At 44.2% G+C, this 16044-nt stretch overlaps 1 protein-coding gene across 13 annotated transcripts in view; it reads left to right on the top strand.

Moving 5' to 3' along the window:
- Positions 1 to 16044, top strand: part of gdpd2 (glycerophosphodiester phosphodiesterase domain containing 2) — a 169327-nt gene that overhangs the window by 144014 nt on the left and 9269 nt on the right. For 12 of the 13 annotated variants that reach the window (XM_078211456.1, XM_078211460.1, XM_078211454.1 and 9 more), the window contains 4 exons: positions 534 to 684; positions 3294 to 3518; positions 6542 to 6687; positions 9410 to 9557. In XM_078211456.1, coding sequence (XP_078067582.1) covers positions 534 to 684; positions 3294 to 3518; positions 6542 to 6687; positions 9410 to 9557 — 670 coding nt within the window. The remainder of the gene's footprint in view (positions 1 to 533; positions 685 to 3293; positions 3519 to 6541; positions 6688 to 9409; positions 9558 to 16044) is intronic. The other variant, XR_013497651.1, reaches the window with a different exon arrangement.

The raw sequence follows: 16044 nt of genomic DNA, 5'->3' as shown, positions 1-16044 counted from the left end.
TCATTGGGTGCCCTCTTTTGGTGCCAATGAGTGCAGGTCCAATTTCCATCTCTTGAGCGGCGAAGGGGATCTAGATCACCACTGTTCTGTCTGCTGTATTTGAGGTAGGGTCACCAGCTACCAGGGAAGATGGATATCCAGTTCATCACAAGGCATTTCTACTGTGAAGTGAATTTGACTGAGTATTTTATCTCTCTCTCAGATTAAACACAGGTGTCAGCTCAGTGAGGTTTAGCATTTTATTCAGTAACAGTGTTGATTCAATCAATTCCAGCCAATTCTTCTGACATTAAACCAAAAATATGCAAAGAACTACAGTTACCCTCTACTTGATTTTGAGTTTCTGCTGACCTATGTTTGCTTGTTTCGACCGCACGGTATCCTACAGAGACCTTGAAGGGATTAGCTTAATATTTAAACACACAATGAAATTGGTCTGCTGAATACCAATGAACAGTAACATGGTGGTCTGATAATTTGTTAAAGAATAAATAAAAACTAGATTTACAAGACCTACATTTTGTTTTTCCTAGTTCTGATGGAATCCCATTTCTAATGCACGACTCTACATTTGAAAGGACAACAGACATAGCAGAGGTTTTTCCTAAGAAAGTTAGAAATAATCCGTCAAGTTTTACATGGGCAGAGATTAAAGAGCTCAATGCTGGAAAGTGGTTTCTAAAGGTGAAGATATGACAGCTTTTCATGTTTATTTTTCTCTTTAACATCAAATCACTGTCTTTATTAAACTCCGTGAAAAGTTATGACCCGTGTAGAAAATAGAAATCATTGAGTTTACAGGATGCAGATAATAGAATAAATAAGTTTAAGGGACTATTTGCAAAAGTTGGGTTAAATATTTACCTTGCACCATTCAGTCCCTGATTTTTGAATCCAGCTGAGAATGATAAGTTTAAAGGCCTGGATTTTCATTGAGTCAAGATGACTCAGGAGCCCTTTAAAAATGGACAATTCTCGACCCCATTCACGGGCTGTCGGTTAGAACAAAGAACTGTACAGCACAGGAACAGGCCATTTGGCCCTCCAAGCATGCGCCAATCATGATGCCTGCCTGAACTAAAAACGTATGCACTTACGGAGTCCGTATCCTTCCATTCCCATCCTATTCATGTATTCGTCTAGATGTCCCTTAAATGCTGCCATCGTGTCCTGCTCCCACTTTCTACCTGGGCAGTGCATTCCAGACATTCACCACCCTCTGTGTAAAAAACTTGTCTCGCACATCTTGTTTAAACTTTTTTCCCATGCACCTTAAACCTATGTCCCCTAGTACTTCACTTTTCTACCCTAGGAAAGAACATCTGAGTATCCATTCTGTACATGCCACTCATAATCTTGTAAACCTCTATCAGGTCACCCCTCAACCTTCGTTGTTCCAGTGAGAACAGGGTGTGGAGCTGGTTTCTATTAAAACCCCATATCCATCACTCCCAACCTGGCTAGCTCCATTGCGGGGATCATCATGTTTCTGCAATTTTCATGGATTTTGGCTAGTTTTAAAGAGTCATGGTCCATAGTCCCTCAGAAGAGTCATTTGCATGTGGGACCTTTGCAATGCCAAGTGCTGCCCTTCCACTCACCTGCATGTCCCCACAGGCCCACCATGCCAAGCTTATCCTTCCATCTATCCCCCCATGGTTCCTCACGGTGCGGCTGTTTTAACAAGAAAAGTGGATGTTTAGGCTTTCACCCAAGTGGTTTCTGGGGTTTGTGATTTTTGTTATTGATATTTTAAAGGATCTGGATTATTGATATTTTATTAGCTTGTAGTGAAATGAATTTTTTACAACACAAGTGGAAGTTATGAATGAATTACATTTTCTAAAACATTTTTTTTCACAGATCCAACTATGACCATAGGGTTTATTGATTCTATACAGTGTATAGTGGGTCAATGAGCATAGAAATGCCACGGCTTGGCACAGGGGGCATGAACGGTCATGTAAGGGATTGGTGGAAATTCATAGCTTGGCATAGGGGCATGAGGGGACAAAGGGGGTGGATGGGGCCATAAGATGCCATGAATGGAGCGTGTGAAGTGTTTGGAGGATGTGAGGGCTGGAGGGCCTATGTGTTTTCATTTTAACTGAGAGGAAGTCCCACAGCACCCAGGTAGGCCTTTTAAAGAGCCCACCTCTATACCCAGCATCTGGTTGGCTGCCTCCAAACTTCAGCCAGCCCAACTCTAGCCTGCACCCACACCAACCTCCCCCTCCCTCCACACCCACCAGCACCCTTGCCTCTCTCCCCCACGCACCCCTGCCCCCCCCCCCCCCCCCCGAGTAATGAAGATTCCAAAGAACAAAGAACAATACAGCACAGGAACAGGCCCTTCGGCCCTCCAAGCCCGCGCCACTCCCCGGTCCAGGATTGAATCCTGAATCCAGGATCCCCGCCCAATTTTCCAGCCTATCTACATACCAATATCCTATCCACCGAGCTGTCCCTCACAGCTACGATGTTTTGTTCATTACAACCTATTAACTTACCCCCACCCCCCCATTCCAGACCATGTGATCTCCAGGGAGAGGCGAAAACCCAGAGTGAAAACCCAGTCTTTGCAAGCACATTTTCCTGAAACAAGTGGGCCAAACAGGGTATTTTCCTAATTCCCACTACCCACCTCAAGAATGAAAACCCAGGCCAAATTAAGGTCTTAAGATCCTTCATTAATTGAACTCAATGCAGCTTCAGTACAGTTCCTAATAGGCATTGGCCCACAATATAAAGCTCCCCAAACTTTGCACTATGTGCAATCCCTGCCAAAACAGACTACAGGTTGGATGGTAAGGTAAATGGAAATGCCATATTGGAAAATGTTGCTGATCAGAAGTTGGGTCAAAGACATGTTGGGAAAAATTAGAGCAGTTTCTCTCTGCATCTAACTATTCTATTCCTGGGAGCACTGAATGGGATAGTGTTGACGGAATTTTACTTTGCATCTACATTGTGCCACAGTTAATATTTATACCACTCAGTAGGTTCAGGTTGTCTGAAATGAGAATATATTTATTTGGAAGTAAGAAGATTTCTAATTTTAATAAATACATACATCACAAGAAAAAATATTAAATGCAAGAGATAGGTATTTTAATTGTCCTTGGAACTGTAATTTATCACTAACATTTTTTGTTAAAATTCTCAGTTTTTATAACTTGCCGCTGCTCAACTAACAGAATATGCTGCTTTGTGTATTGTTTACAGTTAAAAAACATATTCTGAGTGTTCACCTGACTTTGTGTGTCTCTTTTTCTGACTGCACTCCCTCATAGAAAGATCCTTACAATACCGTTAGCATACTATCGGAAGAAGCTCAAAAAAAAGCTGCCAAGCAACACGTTTGTTTGTTGACTGAGCTCTTGGATCTTGCAGCGAAAAATAAAAAACATGTAATATTTGACCTGCAGCCTCTAACAAATACATCTCATCCATACTATAATACTTCTCACAAAGTTGTTGTGGAAACCATCCTGAATTCCTCAATTGATCCCAATCTGGTAAGGAAATTGAGTCTCTCTTTCAAAGATAACAGCTGGAAATGAGAAAATCCCTATCCCAGAAGAGTACAATTTCTGTATTGTTGTGTCTGTTTTCTGTAACAATTTGACCTACATGAGATATATTTTTCATTTTGTTTTATGATATTGTTATGCAGTTTAATTCAGCTTATAAAGAATTGACTCCCAAAGGTAAAATTGTGCATTTAGGATATTAATCATGGGTGGGAATTTAACATTTATTCTATTTAGGAAGTTAATTCAGGAACAATATGAAGTCATGTGTCAAGGATAGCATAACAAAATGGGTCATATCCTAGTGATAAGGAAGTTCCTGGTGTGGCAGTCAGACAGGTCAGACAACACATGCTGTTTACTCTATCATGTTACATTGGTTTTGAGGAGAATCCTGGGGCCAGATTTTTGCTGTCTGGAAACAGGACCAATAGAAGGCAGAACAGCAAAAAAAAAGACTGCCAAGTGACACAAACAGATGTCCCACCTCCATTTCCACTGCCAGCCATCTTCATGGGGTAGGAAGCCCAAACATCCCTATTGAAGGACTCAAGGTGAGATATTTCTAGGTTGGCAGGCTTCGAAAGCTCTGTGTGACCATGAAAGTAAGTAGAGGCAGTAATGACCATGGAGGCAAGTCAAAAAAACTTGGAAACTTCATGAAGGCAAGTTGGAAGATTTTTAGAGGCTTGAAGGATGGCGTTGAAAGCCAGTTAACACTGAGGGATTTCAGTAAATGATGAGGTAAAAATAGACGGAGCACTCCATTGAAGAGCTACATTTTGGACAGGCCTTCATTATTGATGGGCCCTGAGCTTATTTGGCTCAGTTGGCCAGATGGCCGGTGTGGATCAGATTGGTATCAATAAACTGGGGCTTGGAATTCGATGAATTTGCGATCCTCCTCCTTGCCTTAATTGTGGTGGAAGTCACGGCATTGTGGGTCAGATCTGCTTTCAACCAGAGAACTGAAGAAGCAAGGAGACCCAAACTGTACACAGTACTCCAGTTGCAGTGTCACCATAACGCTGTACAGTTATAGAAAAACATCCCTACCTTTAACCACCATTCCCCTTTCAATAAACAGCAACACTCCATTTGCCTCTTTAATTCCTTGCTCTGCCTGCATGCTGACTTTGTGATTCATGTACACAGACTCCCAGATCTCTCTGTACAGCAGAATTCTACACACTTTGCATTTAAATAATATTCAGCTTTTCTAATCCTCTATTCTACCAAAATGGATAACCACATCTTTCCCATGTCATAGCATATCTGCCAATTTTTTTGCCCACTCACTCAAATCCCCATGTGGACTTTCCTCTCCCTATATCTGTATCCTTCTCCAGTCCAGAAATCCTTTGAGATCACTCCACTGCTCCAGTTTTGGCCTCTTGTACATCTCCAGTTCTAATAATTTCCCATTGGCAGACATGCCTTCAGCTGTCTGGGCCTTAAGCCCTGGAATTCCATCCCTAAACCTTGCCACTTCTCAACAGCTGTCTGTTTCTTTAAGATGCACCTTAACATCAGCTATTTGATTAACCATTTTGCCATCTATTCTAATAATATGTATGGATTGGCATCACATTTTAATTGAGAAATCCCTGTGAAAGACTTGGGATTACTGGGCATCAACTTTGCCATATACAAAATATTCAACCTCTGCCTTTACTTCATAACACACAAAATAACTAACCTCTGAACTACTTCGTTATACACAAAGCATTCAAAAGGTACCAAAACGTCACAAAATATCCAAACTCACAACTTGGACTTGAGATGCTACCTGTGGTGAACTGAACTGATCAGATTTCCTCCCAATAGGCTTTATTCCGATGTCTCTGAGGCCCAGTCATGGGAGTCTTGCTGCTTTTTCTGCACTGGTTGATCCCAGGTTGCTGCCGATGTCTCAGAATCTTTCCCTCTTATACAGATGTTGCTGGCATTGATCAGGCTTCCAGTCATGTACTCTCAGGATAGGCACTAATGTATTACTGTCTTTATGGTCACAATGCAAAAGAGTCATGCTTCTGTCAGGGGTCATAATTCACTCAGGAACACAGCCCACAGGAGTCTGTGTTCAATCACTGTCTGTGCGAGGCATAGCAACAGGCATTGTCCAATCAATTCCTGTGCTTGTCCTATGGCTGCTCTCATAGTCCTTAACCTAATACAGAGTTAGTCCTTTCGCCATCAGGCCTTGCAGGTGTCTTCACTTTGCTGGTGTCTTTATGAATACCCATCAGGCGACAGTAGATTCAGTCCAGGGTCAGAAATCCAACTTCTGAATCTTTCCAGGGCCCAACCCCACACTGTATTTCCACTATTTATTTATTTTTTGTTATTCATTCAAAGGTTGTGGGCTCCCCTGGTTAGGTCAGCATTTATTGCCCATCCATAATTTTAAAATACAGATTGTCTAATTGGGATAGAGGCAAGCCCATTATTGGATGCTGCCAGGAAGGATCAGCCGATGCTGGAATCACACATTCATTGTGTGAAAAAGTTTTTTCTCACATTACATTTTTACTCCTTTTGAAAATATCCCAATGAGTATTTGAAAATGAAGCCCTGAAAGTATGAAAGATGCTTAATGGAGAATTGTAAGATGTAGAACAGTTGTTTTTTTAAGTCATTATTGACTGGGGAATAGAGTACAGGGCAAGGATATTATGTTGAAGTTATATAAGACATTAGTTAGGCCTCAGCTGGAGTATTGTGTCCAGTTCTGGGTGCTACATGTAAAAGCTAGGAGGGAGTGCAGAAGAAGTTCATGAGAATGGTTCCAGAGATGGGGAGAAGTTGGAACTCTTTTTTTACCTTGGAGATAAAAAGAGAAGAAATTTGATAAGGGGTCGCCCATTTAAGACAGAGATAAGGAGGAATTTCTTCTCTCAGAGGGTAGTGAATCTGTAGAATTCATCATTGCAGAGAGCTGTAAAGGTTGGGTCATTCATTATGTTCTAGGCTTTCTGCATAGACTTTGTATTCTTGGTTCCCTGTAGATCCTCTGGCTGCCCGACAATAAGACTAACATCTCCAATGATTTCCAGAAGATTGTGGGAGAAAAACTTGACCCAGAAACACTGCATAGAGAGAACATTCACACCATCAACATTCGCTACAGTAACATCAGCTTCAGTGAGATATGGTAAGTTTCTTTGAAAATACCATACTATACCTTACAAAGTCTGAGGTCCCGTACCAACCGACTCAAGAACAGCTTCTTCCCTGCTGCTGTCAGACTTTTGAATGGACCTACCTTGCATTAAGTTGATCTTTCTCTATACCCTAGCTGTGACTGTAACTCTACATTCTGCACTCTCTCATTTCCTTCTCTATGAACGGTACGTTTTCTCTGTACAGCGCGCAAGAAACAATACTTTTCACTGTATGTTAATACATGTGACAATAATAAATCAAATCAAATTAAAAACTAGAAAATGTGCAATGCAGATCACAGAAAAGAGTGCTGGCAATTATAGCTAACATTGCAATTTGATACATTTCTATCAGGATGGTGGCCCACTGTACTATCAGGGTAATTTATAAAATTATATTCCCAGCACACAGTGTCAACACCCAGGCATCAGGGATTTAATGCCGCTCCCCATGAGCTTTTTGTTCTGGACATAATATGTTTAGCACCTGCTCGAATTCCCGATTATGCTTCCAATGTAGAAATTGAATTTCGCAAGATCATGCTCTGCAATAGGAGTACAAATTTGTACATATCTCCCAAAACGTAATAGTCAGGATTTTACAGCCACATATATCCAGGAAAATGCAGAAATCCAGATGTTAGTAATTTTTTCTTCTTCCAGAAGATGCACTGCTAAGATCCCCAAACAATTAGTGAACTGTCAAAAATTTTCACTTTTACACTTTAGTCTTGCTGTAAACTCTTTGAAAAATTATGCCTTTCTGAATGAAATATAACTGCCATTTAATGGCGTATTAAGTTCATGACTTTTGTAAGTGCCCTCACTGAATCTGAGCAGTCAACTTTATGTTTGTGGAATATCAAATTTCTCTATTATGATGTAAAGTTTTCACTTGTTAGTACAAAACTTAAATATTGCTGAGAAGAGAGAAACATTGCTGAAACTTTTCATCTTGCACTCATTAGGGTAAATGCAAGAATGCCAAATTTCAAACAAACATGACAATTTATACCACAGAAGAAAAGGGTGCTGATTGATTGGCAAGTCATCTCTGACTGCCGAGGTGTTGCCATGGAGAATGAAATGGGAACTGTGTTTCCCCAAGCTTCCGGGTAATTCAAAAATGACACAAGGTTTGAACATGTTCCTTTTGCCTGCAGAGAACAGCTTGCTCTGCCTGAATAGATGTTGCTTCTATCATAAATTAGTTCAACTGATTGTCCTAAATTGATTGTTAATGTCACTATTAGCAAACTTATGCTGCCCAATCACAGAATTGCATCCAAAAGTAGACATTCTATTATGGGTTTTGCAAGCATGGGCTGATTAAGTAGTCTGTATTTTGCCTATTATGAATAATTGATGGAACGTGCTGTTTGATTTGATCAGCAACTTTCTGGGAAGTATGGCCTATGTATCTGTTATCGCGCCAGAACTGCAATTCTTACAGAACATCGTCCTGTTCAGTGGAAGGCAGAACGTCCTTTTGGACTATGGCAGCATCCATTAACATGAAGCAAAATGGCAACGCCAATCAGCACCCACCTGCCCTGTAGAATAAATGGTCGTGATCATTTGAATTTGGATTTCTTGCTTTATTCGTGATGAGTGCAAAACAGTTTCAGCACCATGTCTCTCTTTTCAGCACCATATAAAATTTCCATAATTTAAAAAATGTTTTTAAAGATGGTTTATGGTGTTTTAGGTTTATTTAAATCCAATCATTTATTTGTCTTTCTGAAAATTTATATCAACTGTAAAGGATAATTAGTGCATTTTACTTTCTTTTTTACATTTGTGAGAATACTTCACTGTGATTGGCTTCTAACACTGCATGCAAGCATCACTTGCTAAATGACTGGAGATCCTGATGACAGATTAAATCTGCTGAAGGGAATAGGGAAATCCATGCCACAGAGATTGCTAGATTTGTGTGGATACCTTTCTTTGAGGTTTGTGGCAAGAGGCATTGCTTCACCACTGCATGCAAAATCAAATCTTGTAGGGTTGGTGTGGCATTGTCTAAGCCCTACAAGTAAGCTCCTCCTCAATGCAACCTCAACAAACTTCTGAGGAACCTCAGTGTTGTTGTACTGGGATATCAACAGAACATTATGGATTTTTCATTGTCCGACTTGAGCAACTCTAGTTCAACTTTTCTTTTAAACACACGCACGCGCACGTGTACACTTTTTCCCTTTGGGGAATGGTGAGGAAGTGGGGCAAGAATTCCCGAGCTGATTGTCAGCTCATTGAATTGCGTTATGAATGTTCCTTGTGTGGCCAACAGGTCTTGGCGTTGGATTTGAACCCAGAGCTTCTGGTCCAGAGGTAGGGGGGCACTAGTTCAGTGAGCAACAGTTAACACTCTGTTTGAATTTGCATACACAAGGATCAATAAATGACACTGTCTTCAAGACCATTGCACAGAAAGCTAATATGAGAAAGTTTGCTATTAGTGTATTGCCTGCATTCTTTTGGTTGAGACAATTGCCTTCATTCCTATAAATCTGGAGATCTAGTGAGCCATGTGCCTGAAGCTTTTGTGTTTCCAAGCATGTCCACTGGATGGCATCAGAAAAATAATTTTAATTCTAATGAGATAAGATTTCATGCAATGAAAATCTATCTTTCTCATCCAGAGTAATTTGACATCCTATTGGAAGTACTTAACTAAAATAGTTTTGTCACATCGCTCTGTACTTTCAGGAACTATGCAGAAAAGAACATCAGCATAAACCTTTATGTTGTTAATGAACCTTGGTTGTTCTCCGCACTGTGGTGTGCCAAAGTGAACTCAGTCACAACCAACGCCTGTCATATCTTCAAGAAGATGAATGTACCTATTTGGCACATCGTAAGTGAGTTTATTAAACCAATGAAAATGATGGACCTAGGGTGACGGGTTTGTAATGGAATGAGGTTGGTCCAGGCTTAAATTATATGTTCCTTCATTTATTCTTGAATGAATTAATGTATATGAATAATCGATAAATATTTTTTCCAAACTTTACTAAGCAGTAAAATGACACTTTTGTCTTTCTCAAGCCAAATATCTAAGAACAAAAGCATGTTGTCTGTGACAGAGCAGTCCAGATTGTTTCAACTGGTAGTTAATCAAATATGAAGGTACCTGTCCTGAAATTATTTGGCTTGCATGAGACTGAAACCTTATTTTCTGTCTTTGAGCAGTGCAGAAATTGGGGGCGAGACCCAGTATGCTGGATTGCCAGCCCAGCTGCATTTTCAATTATTTTACATTTCGGTTGGGAAAGACGATTTAATAGATTTTATACCTGTCCCTCCATCCCCTTCTTGGCATCAAGAGATCATATCCAAGTGTGTTCCCAGGCTTCCACCATCCCATTCCTCAATGCCCTGGGTAAGAGCTGATCTAAGAAGTGCTGATACTTCAGGTAATGCTTCTGGGGAAGCTATCAAAAAATAGTAATCAATCCTAGGGGAGATCAATTATTATTAAACTACAAAGGCAAAATACTGTGGATGCTTTTTTATTATCACTGTGCGTCTTAAATTGAATTGCTTATAGTCTACATTGCAGGTACTGCTGGAGGCAAGGCAGGAGGTAAAGTCTACCTTTTATGTAACATAATACTAAGTACAATACAGCCTCAGCACAAAACTCTACGTAGAACTATTTCTCTCCATGCTGTGTCATGTGATCTCACGTCACTGGTGATATCGGCTACATATTTACCATCAATCCCAACTACTTCAGATGCTAGAAATCTGGCAAAAGAAACAAAGTCGACATGAGGAAAAACATTTTCATGCGGCAATTTGTTAAGATCTGAACGCACTCTGAGTGTGGTGGAGGCAGATTGAGTTGAGGTATTCAAACAGGAATTAGACTGTTATCTGAACAGGGAGAATGTGCAGGGTGATGGGAAGAAAGTGCGGGAATGGCACTGGGTGAATTGTTTGTTCAGAGAGCCAGTGCAAACACCACGGGTCAAACGACCTCCTTCGGTGCTGTAATTATACTGTGATTCTGAAAAACAGAAAATGTCGGAAATACTCAGATTTGATTTTATTGTCACATTAATATACAGTGAAAAATATTGTTTCTTGCATGCTATGCAGACAAAACATACCATTCATTGAGAAGGAGAGTGCAGAATGTAGTGTTAGTCATGGCGAGGGTGGAGAGAAATATCACCTTAATGCGAGGTAAGTCCATTCAAAAGTCTGATGGCTGCAGGGAAGAAGCTGTTCTTAAGTCAGTTGGTACGTGTCCTCAGACTTTTATATTTTTTTCCTGACGGAAGAAGGTGGAAGAGATAATGTCCGGGGTGCTTAATCATGCTGGCTGCTTTTTGAGGCAGCGGGAAGTGTAGACAGAGTCAATGGATGGGAGGCTGGTTTGAGTGATGGACTGGGCTTCATTCATAATCCTTTGTAGTTTCTTGCAATCTTAGACAGAGCAGGAGTCATACCAAGCTATGATACAACCAGAAAGAATGCTTTCTGTGGTGCATCTGTAAAGGTTGGTAAGAGCCGTAGTGGACATGCCAAATTTCCTTAGTCTTCTGAGAAAATAGAGGCGTTAGTGGGCTTCCCTAACAATAGCGTCAGCATGGGGGGACCAGGACAAATTGTTGATAATCTGGACACCTAAAAACTTGAAACTCTGGACCATTTCTACTTTGTCCCCATTGATGTAGACAGGGGCATGTCCTCCACTATGCTTTCTGAAGTCGATGGCTATCTCCTTCATTTTGTTGACATTGAGGGGGAGATTATTGTCGTCGCACCAGTTCACCAGATTCTCTATCTCTTTCCTGTACTCCGTCTCGAAAATGTTTGAGATCCTACCCACTATGGTGGTGTCATCAGCAAACTTGAAAATCGAGTTGGAAGGGAATTTGGCTACAGTCATAGATGTATAAGGAGTATAGTAAGGGGCTGAGGATACAGCCTTGTGGGGCACCGGTGTTGAGAATGATCGTGGAGGTGGTGTTGTTGCCTATCCTTGCTGATTGTGATCTGTGGGTTAGGAAGTTCAGGATCCAGTCGCAGAGGGAGGAGTCAAGCCCCAGGCCACAAAGTTTGGAGATGAGTTTCGTAGGAATAATGGTGTTGAAGGCTGAGCTGTAGTCGATAAATAGAAGTCTGACATAGCTGTCTTTGTTATCTAGGTTTTCCAGGGTTGAGTGCAGGGCGAGGGAGATGGCATCTGCTATGGACCTGTTGTGGCGGTAGGCAAACTGTTGTGGATCCAGGCAGTCCGGGAGGACAGAATTGATTCATGCCATGACTAACCTTTTGAAGCACTTCATAATGCGGATTTCAGAGGAACTGGACAATAATCATTAAGGCACGCTGCTTGGCTTTTATTTGGTACTAGGATGATGGTCGACATCTTGAGGCAGGTAGGGACCTTCGAGAAAGCTGCTCCGACATCTGCAATGGTGACCTTGGATACAGGTTCATCCGAGGTTTCCGGGGTGGAGGGCATGCTCTCGCTGATGTCTTGCTCAAAACAGGTGTAGAATGCATGGAGTTCATCAGGGAAGGGTGCATTGATGCTGGCAGTTTTACACGACTTGTAAACCATCTGATAGCCTGTTATGTCTTGCGGATCTTGCCATAGTCAGGTGAGGGGGGGAGGATGCGGGGGCCGTGTGGCTAGCCTGGCTCTCTGGCTTGGTCCGGTACTGTCTTTTGGCATCTTTGATGGATCACCTTAGATCATATCTGCCTTTCGTCCATAGGTCAGGGTCAGATTTTGTTTATCTGTGGTGAGAGAAACAGTTAATGGTGTCGATTCTCCCATCGCGCTGTGCTGATTTTTAGTGCAGTGGTCCAGGAAACTTGAACAGCGGTCGATTCACATGATTCATACTACACGTCCGGGCCTCTGTGCATCTCCCAACCTAAGGTTTTTGACATCAACGGATCCACGCTGAAAATCAGCATAACGGACGTTAGCATGCATTTACATACCTTAACATCTAATTAGCAGGTCCACGACTAAAATCTCCACCCCCGTTAGCGTCTCCCCCTCTCTGGCAAGACGTCACGCTGGCGGGGATTACAACTGCTGTTTAAAAGTCAGGAGCTGGCGTGGCAGCATTGAACAGGAGTATGGAGGCAAGTGTTATGGAGCTGCAGCCTCCGGAGTGCAGAGGAGATTGGAGGCAGGGCTTTGAAACTTTCTGCCTGCCTTCGGGAACTTCCTGGAGAGCTGGAAGTGCTGTCACCAGGCCCAGGGATGTTCCACATAGTCTCTGGGGGTTGGGGTGGGTTCCTTTACTGCTGGTCAGGCTTCTGTCTGCAAGCACTGGGATGTTCTATTGTGGTGGGGTCCTTTACTGTGTGCTGGTCAGGCAGCTGTCGCAACCACTAGGCTGTTCCATTGTTCTGGCTGTGGAGTGTGGTGGGGGCCTGGACTGAGTGCTAGGGTTTTAGGGAGGGGGGGAGGGGAGGAGTGCACCATGTGCTGCTTGAGGGACCATCAGTTCAGGCAGCTGGTGCTTCAAGCAGGGATGCTTTATTTAACATAGACATTCATACTCCATGTACGCTGCAGTAAATGGGAACCCATCTTGTGATAAAAGGGAATTTGTCCCTGCCCCGTGTGCCTGGAAGTGAATGCTGTAGTTGCACTCATGGCAATGGGAGCGCAACGGTCTCCCTGCCAGCCATATTCACGATGCCAATGGCAGGCAACTTAATCAGGTGATGACTGGCACCACAGATTATGTTGTGTTGCCAGCATCCACAAGTGGGGGTACTGGTGCCAGCGAGGGATAGCGGGTGGGGGATCATTTGGGGTAGTTGCAAGCAATGACATGTTTCTATCAATCTCTCTCTCTCCATGCAGAATGGATCTTGATCTCATTGATTTAGAGCTGGCCATCATGGTGGTGGCTGAGGTGGTGTAGGCTACTCCAGGTGCATCCAGTGGCAGGCCCCCAGGAAGGAGGGCAGGGGATTGCTGCTGATGACCATGAGGTGGGAGAGCAGTCTCCCGAAAGGGTGGTCAGGAGAAGGAGGATGCGGAAGTCTAGGCAGTACCAGACCAGAACTTCATTCGAGGGGCTGTTGGAGGATATGTGTTGTCGCCAACTCTGCCTATCTAAGGACACGGTCTGGCACTTGTGTGAGGTGCTCACACACCTAGTACCTGAGGGGAGGGGCAGCTACCTGCTGCCAGTAGAAGTTAAGGTGAAGGCAACATTTAATTTCTGTGCAACAGTTTCGTTTCAGGCACCCAGTGGCGACCTTTGTGGAATCTCTCAGGTCTCTAAGTTCTAAGAAACTTCTAAGTTTCTAAGTCTCAGTCCACTGACGTGTTTGCCAGGTGACAGATGCCTTGTTCGCCTGGACAAGCCAATACATCCATTTTGATGTTGGACAGGGTGAGGCCCGGGCTGTAGGCTTCATTACCATTGCCAGGATGCCTCATGTGCAGGGGGAAGTGGATGGGACACACATCGCCCTGCAGGGTGAGGAGCAATCATTTATCAACAGAAAGGGGTTCCACTCCCTCAATGTACAAATCATGTGTGACCATTGGATGAACATCATGCAGGGAGTGTCCATGACAGCTCTGTGCTGAGGCAATTGGACAACCCTGGGCTCTTTGAAGACCAGCGAGGGCTGCCGGGATGACTCGTGGGGGACATGGCTATCCGTCGAGGTCATGGCTGATGATGCCAGTGCGGACACCCGAGACCAAGGTGGAGACCCGTTATAATGAGGCTCTCACCTCCACAGTAGAGCTTTGCATAGGCCTGCTGAAGATGCGATTCTGCTGCCTGGACCGCTCTGGCCGTGCCGTCCAGTATGACCCTGTGCATTATAATCGCCTGCTGCATTCTGCACAACATTGCACAGCAGGAGGGAGCCCAGCTGTGGGAGGAGAAGGATCAGCACCAGGCAGAAGTGGATGACTTGCCATTTGAGGAGCCGGAGGATGGGGGGGGGGGCAGGCAGCAATAGCTGGTGAAGTCCAGCGTGGGGACTGCTCCCAATACCCTTGTACAACCCTGGGCTCTTTGAAGACCAGCGACGGCTGCCGGGATGGCTCGTGGGGGACATGGCTATCCGTCGAGGTCATGGCTGATGATGCCAGTGCGGACACCCGAGACCAAGGTGGAGACCCGTTATAATGAGGCTCTCACCTCCACAGTAGAGCTTTGTATAGGCCTGCTGAAGATGCGATTCTGCTGCCTGGACCCCAGGAGCCACTGCAGCACCACATCCCCAAAACCCAAAGTTGGCCCCTCAACCCACATGACCCTTCCGCTTCCCCACCCTCTCTCAGCCCACCCCCAGCCTCTCCACCCTCTCTCAGCTCACTCCCCTCTCCCCCAACCAACCTTGAGAAACATAGTGAGACTTTGGTGAAGGCTGGTGGATAATGACGACTTGCTGTTGTGCACACAGAGATCCTACCCCTAGCACCACTCAAGTCTGACTCCTAGATACTCTCCAAATGCACACTGCCACCTGGGCCCACATAGCAGTAAGGATTGGGAATACAAGCATGGAGGGCACTATGTCGGGGGGTTCTATGGGGGCAGCCATGCCACGGGGTGGTGTTTGACTAAAGGTCCAGTGGCTGCAGGGGAAAATAATGCAGGTGGCCTATATCTTTTGGCCGAGGGGCTGGTATTGCACAACACAGCAGTCTGCGCCTCGATTGGGGTAAAATGCCCTGTGGGGGGAGAATCAGAGACAGATTAATCACAGCTATGAGGTGCAAAAAACTTTTAATTGTACTCTTAACATTGACCAAAACTTCACCCTGACGACTGGTGACCTTCACCCATGCCCTCTTTGTGACCATACAACTGTCTAATCTTGTGCGGCCTACTGCTTCATCTAAGTGCTCCCCCAGGATGCACATCGAAGGTGGAGGGGTCATCTTTGATTCATGTCCCAATACCTGTGAGGCCCTTGGCGGCCATTCCCTGGGGGGGGCCGAGACCCTGATGACATTGATGTTTCTGTGCCACTCTGTTGATCCAACTGGCCCTGAGATGCCCCAGTGTGAGGAAGGAGGGAATCGGAAGGTCTCGGACGTCCGAGATCTCCTGGGTGAAAGGCCCAGTCATGGGCTCTAGCCCTTCCTCCTCCCTCGGGATTCCTGTAGGCCCCGGGGATACTCCGTGGGAAGCTAGCTGGACTGAGCTTCAGAAGCTCTGGCGTCACCTGGCTCTGCCAGTCCTGGAGGCCCTGATGCGTCTACCCCATGATCTGTCATCCCTCAGCCCTGGCCTTCTGAGACTGGGCCAAGCTCTGGAGCCCCTCCGCTACAGCATTCTGTGAACAAGCCAAACTCTGTAGCCCCTCAGCATTAGCCCGCTGAGACT

Source organism: Mustelus asterias, chromosome 4, assembly GCF_964213995.1.
Source record: "Mustelus asterias chromosome 4, sMusAst1.hap1.1, whole genome shotgun sequence".
Lineage (NCBI taxonomy): Eukaryota > Metazoa > Chordata > Chondrichthyes > Carcharhiniformes > Triakidae > Mustelus > Mustelus asterias.
Note: the sequence above shows the minus strand (reverse complement) of the source record. Positions and strands in the feature narration are given on the sequence as shown.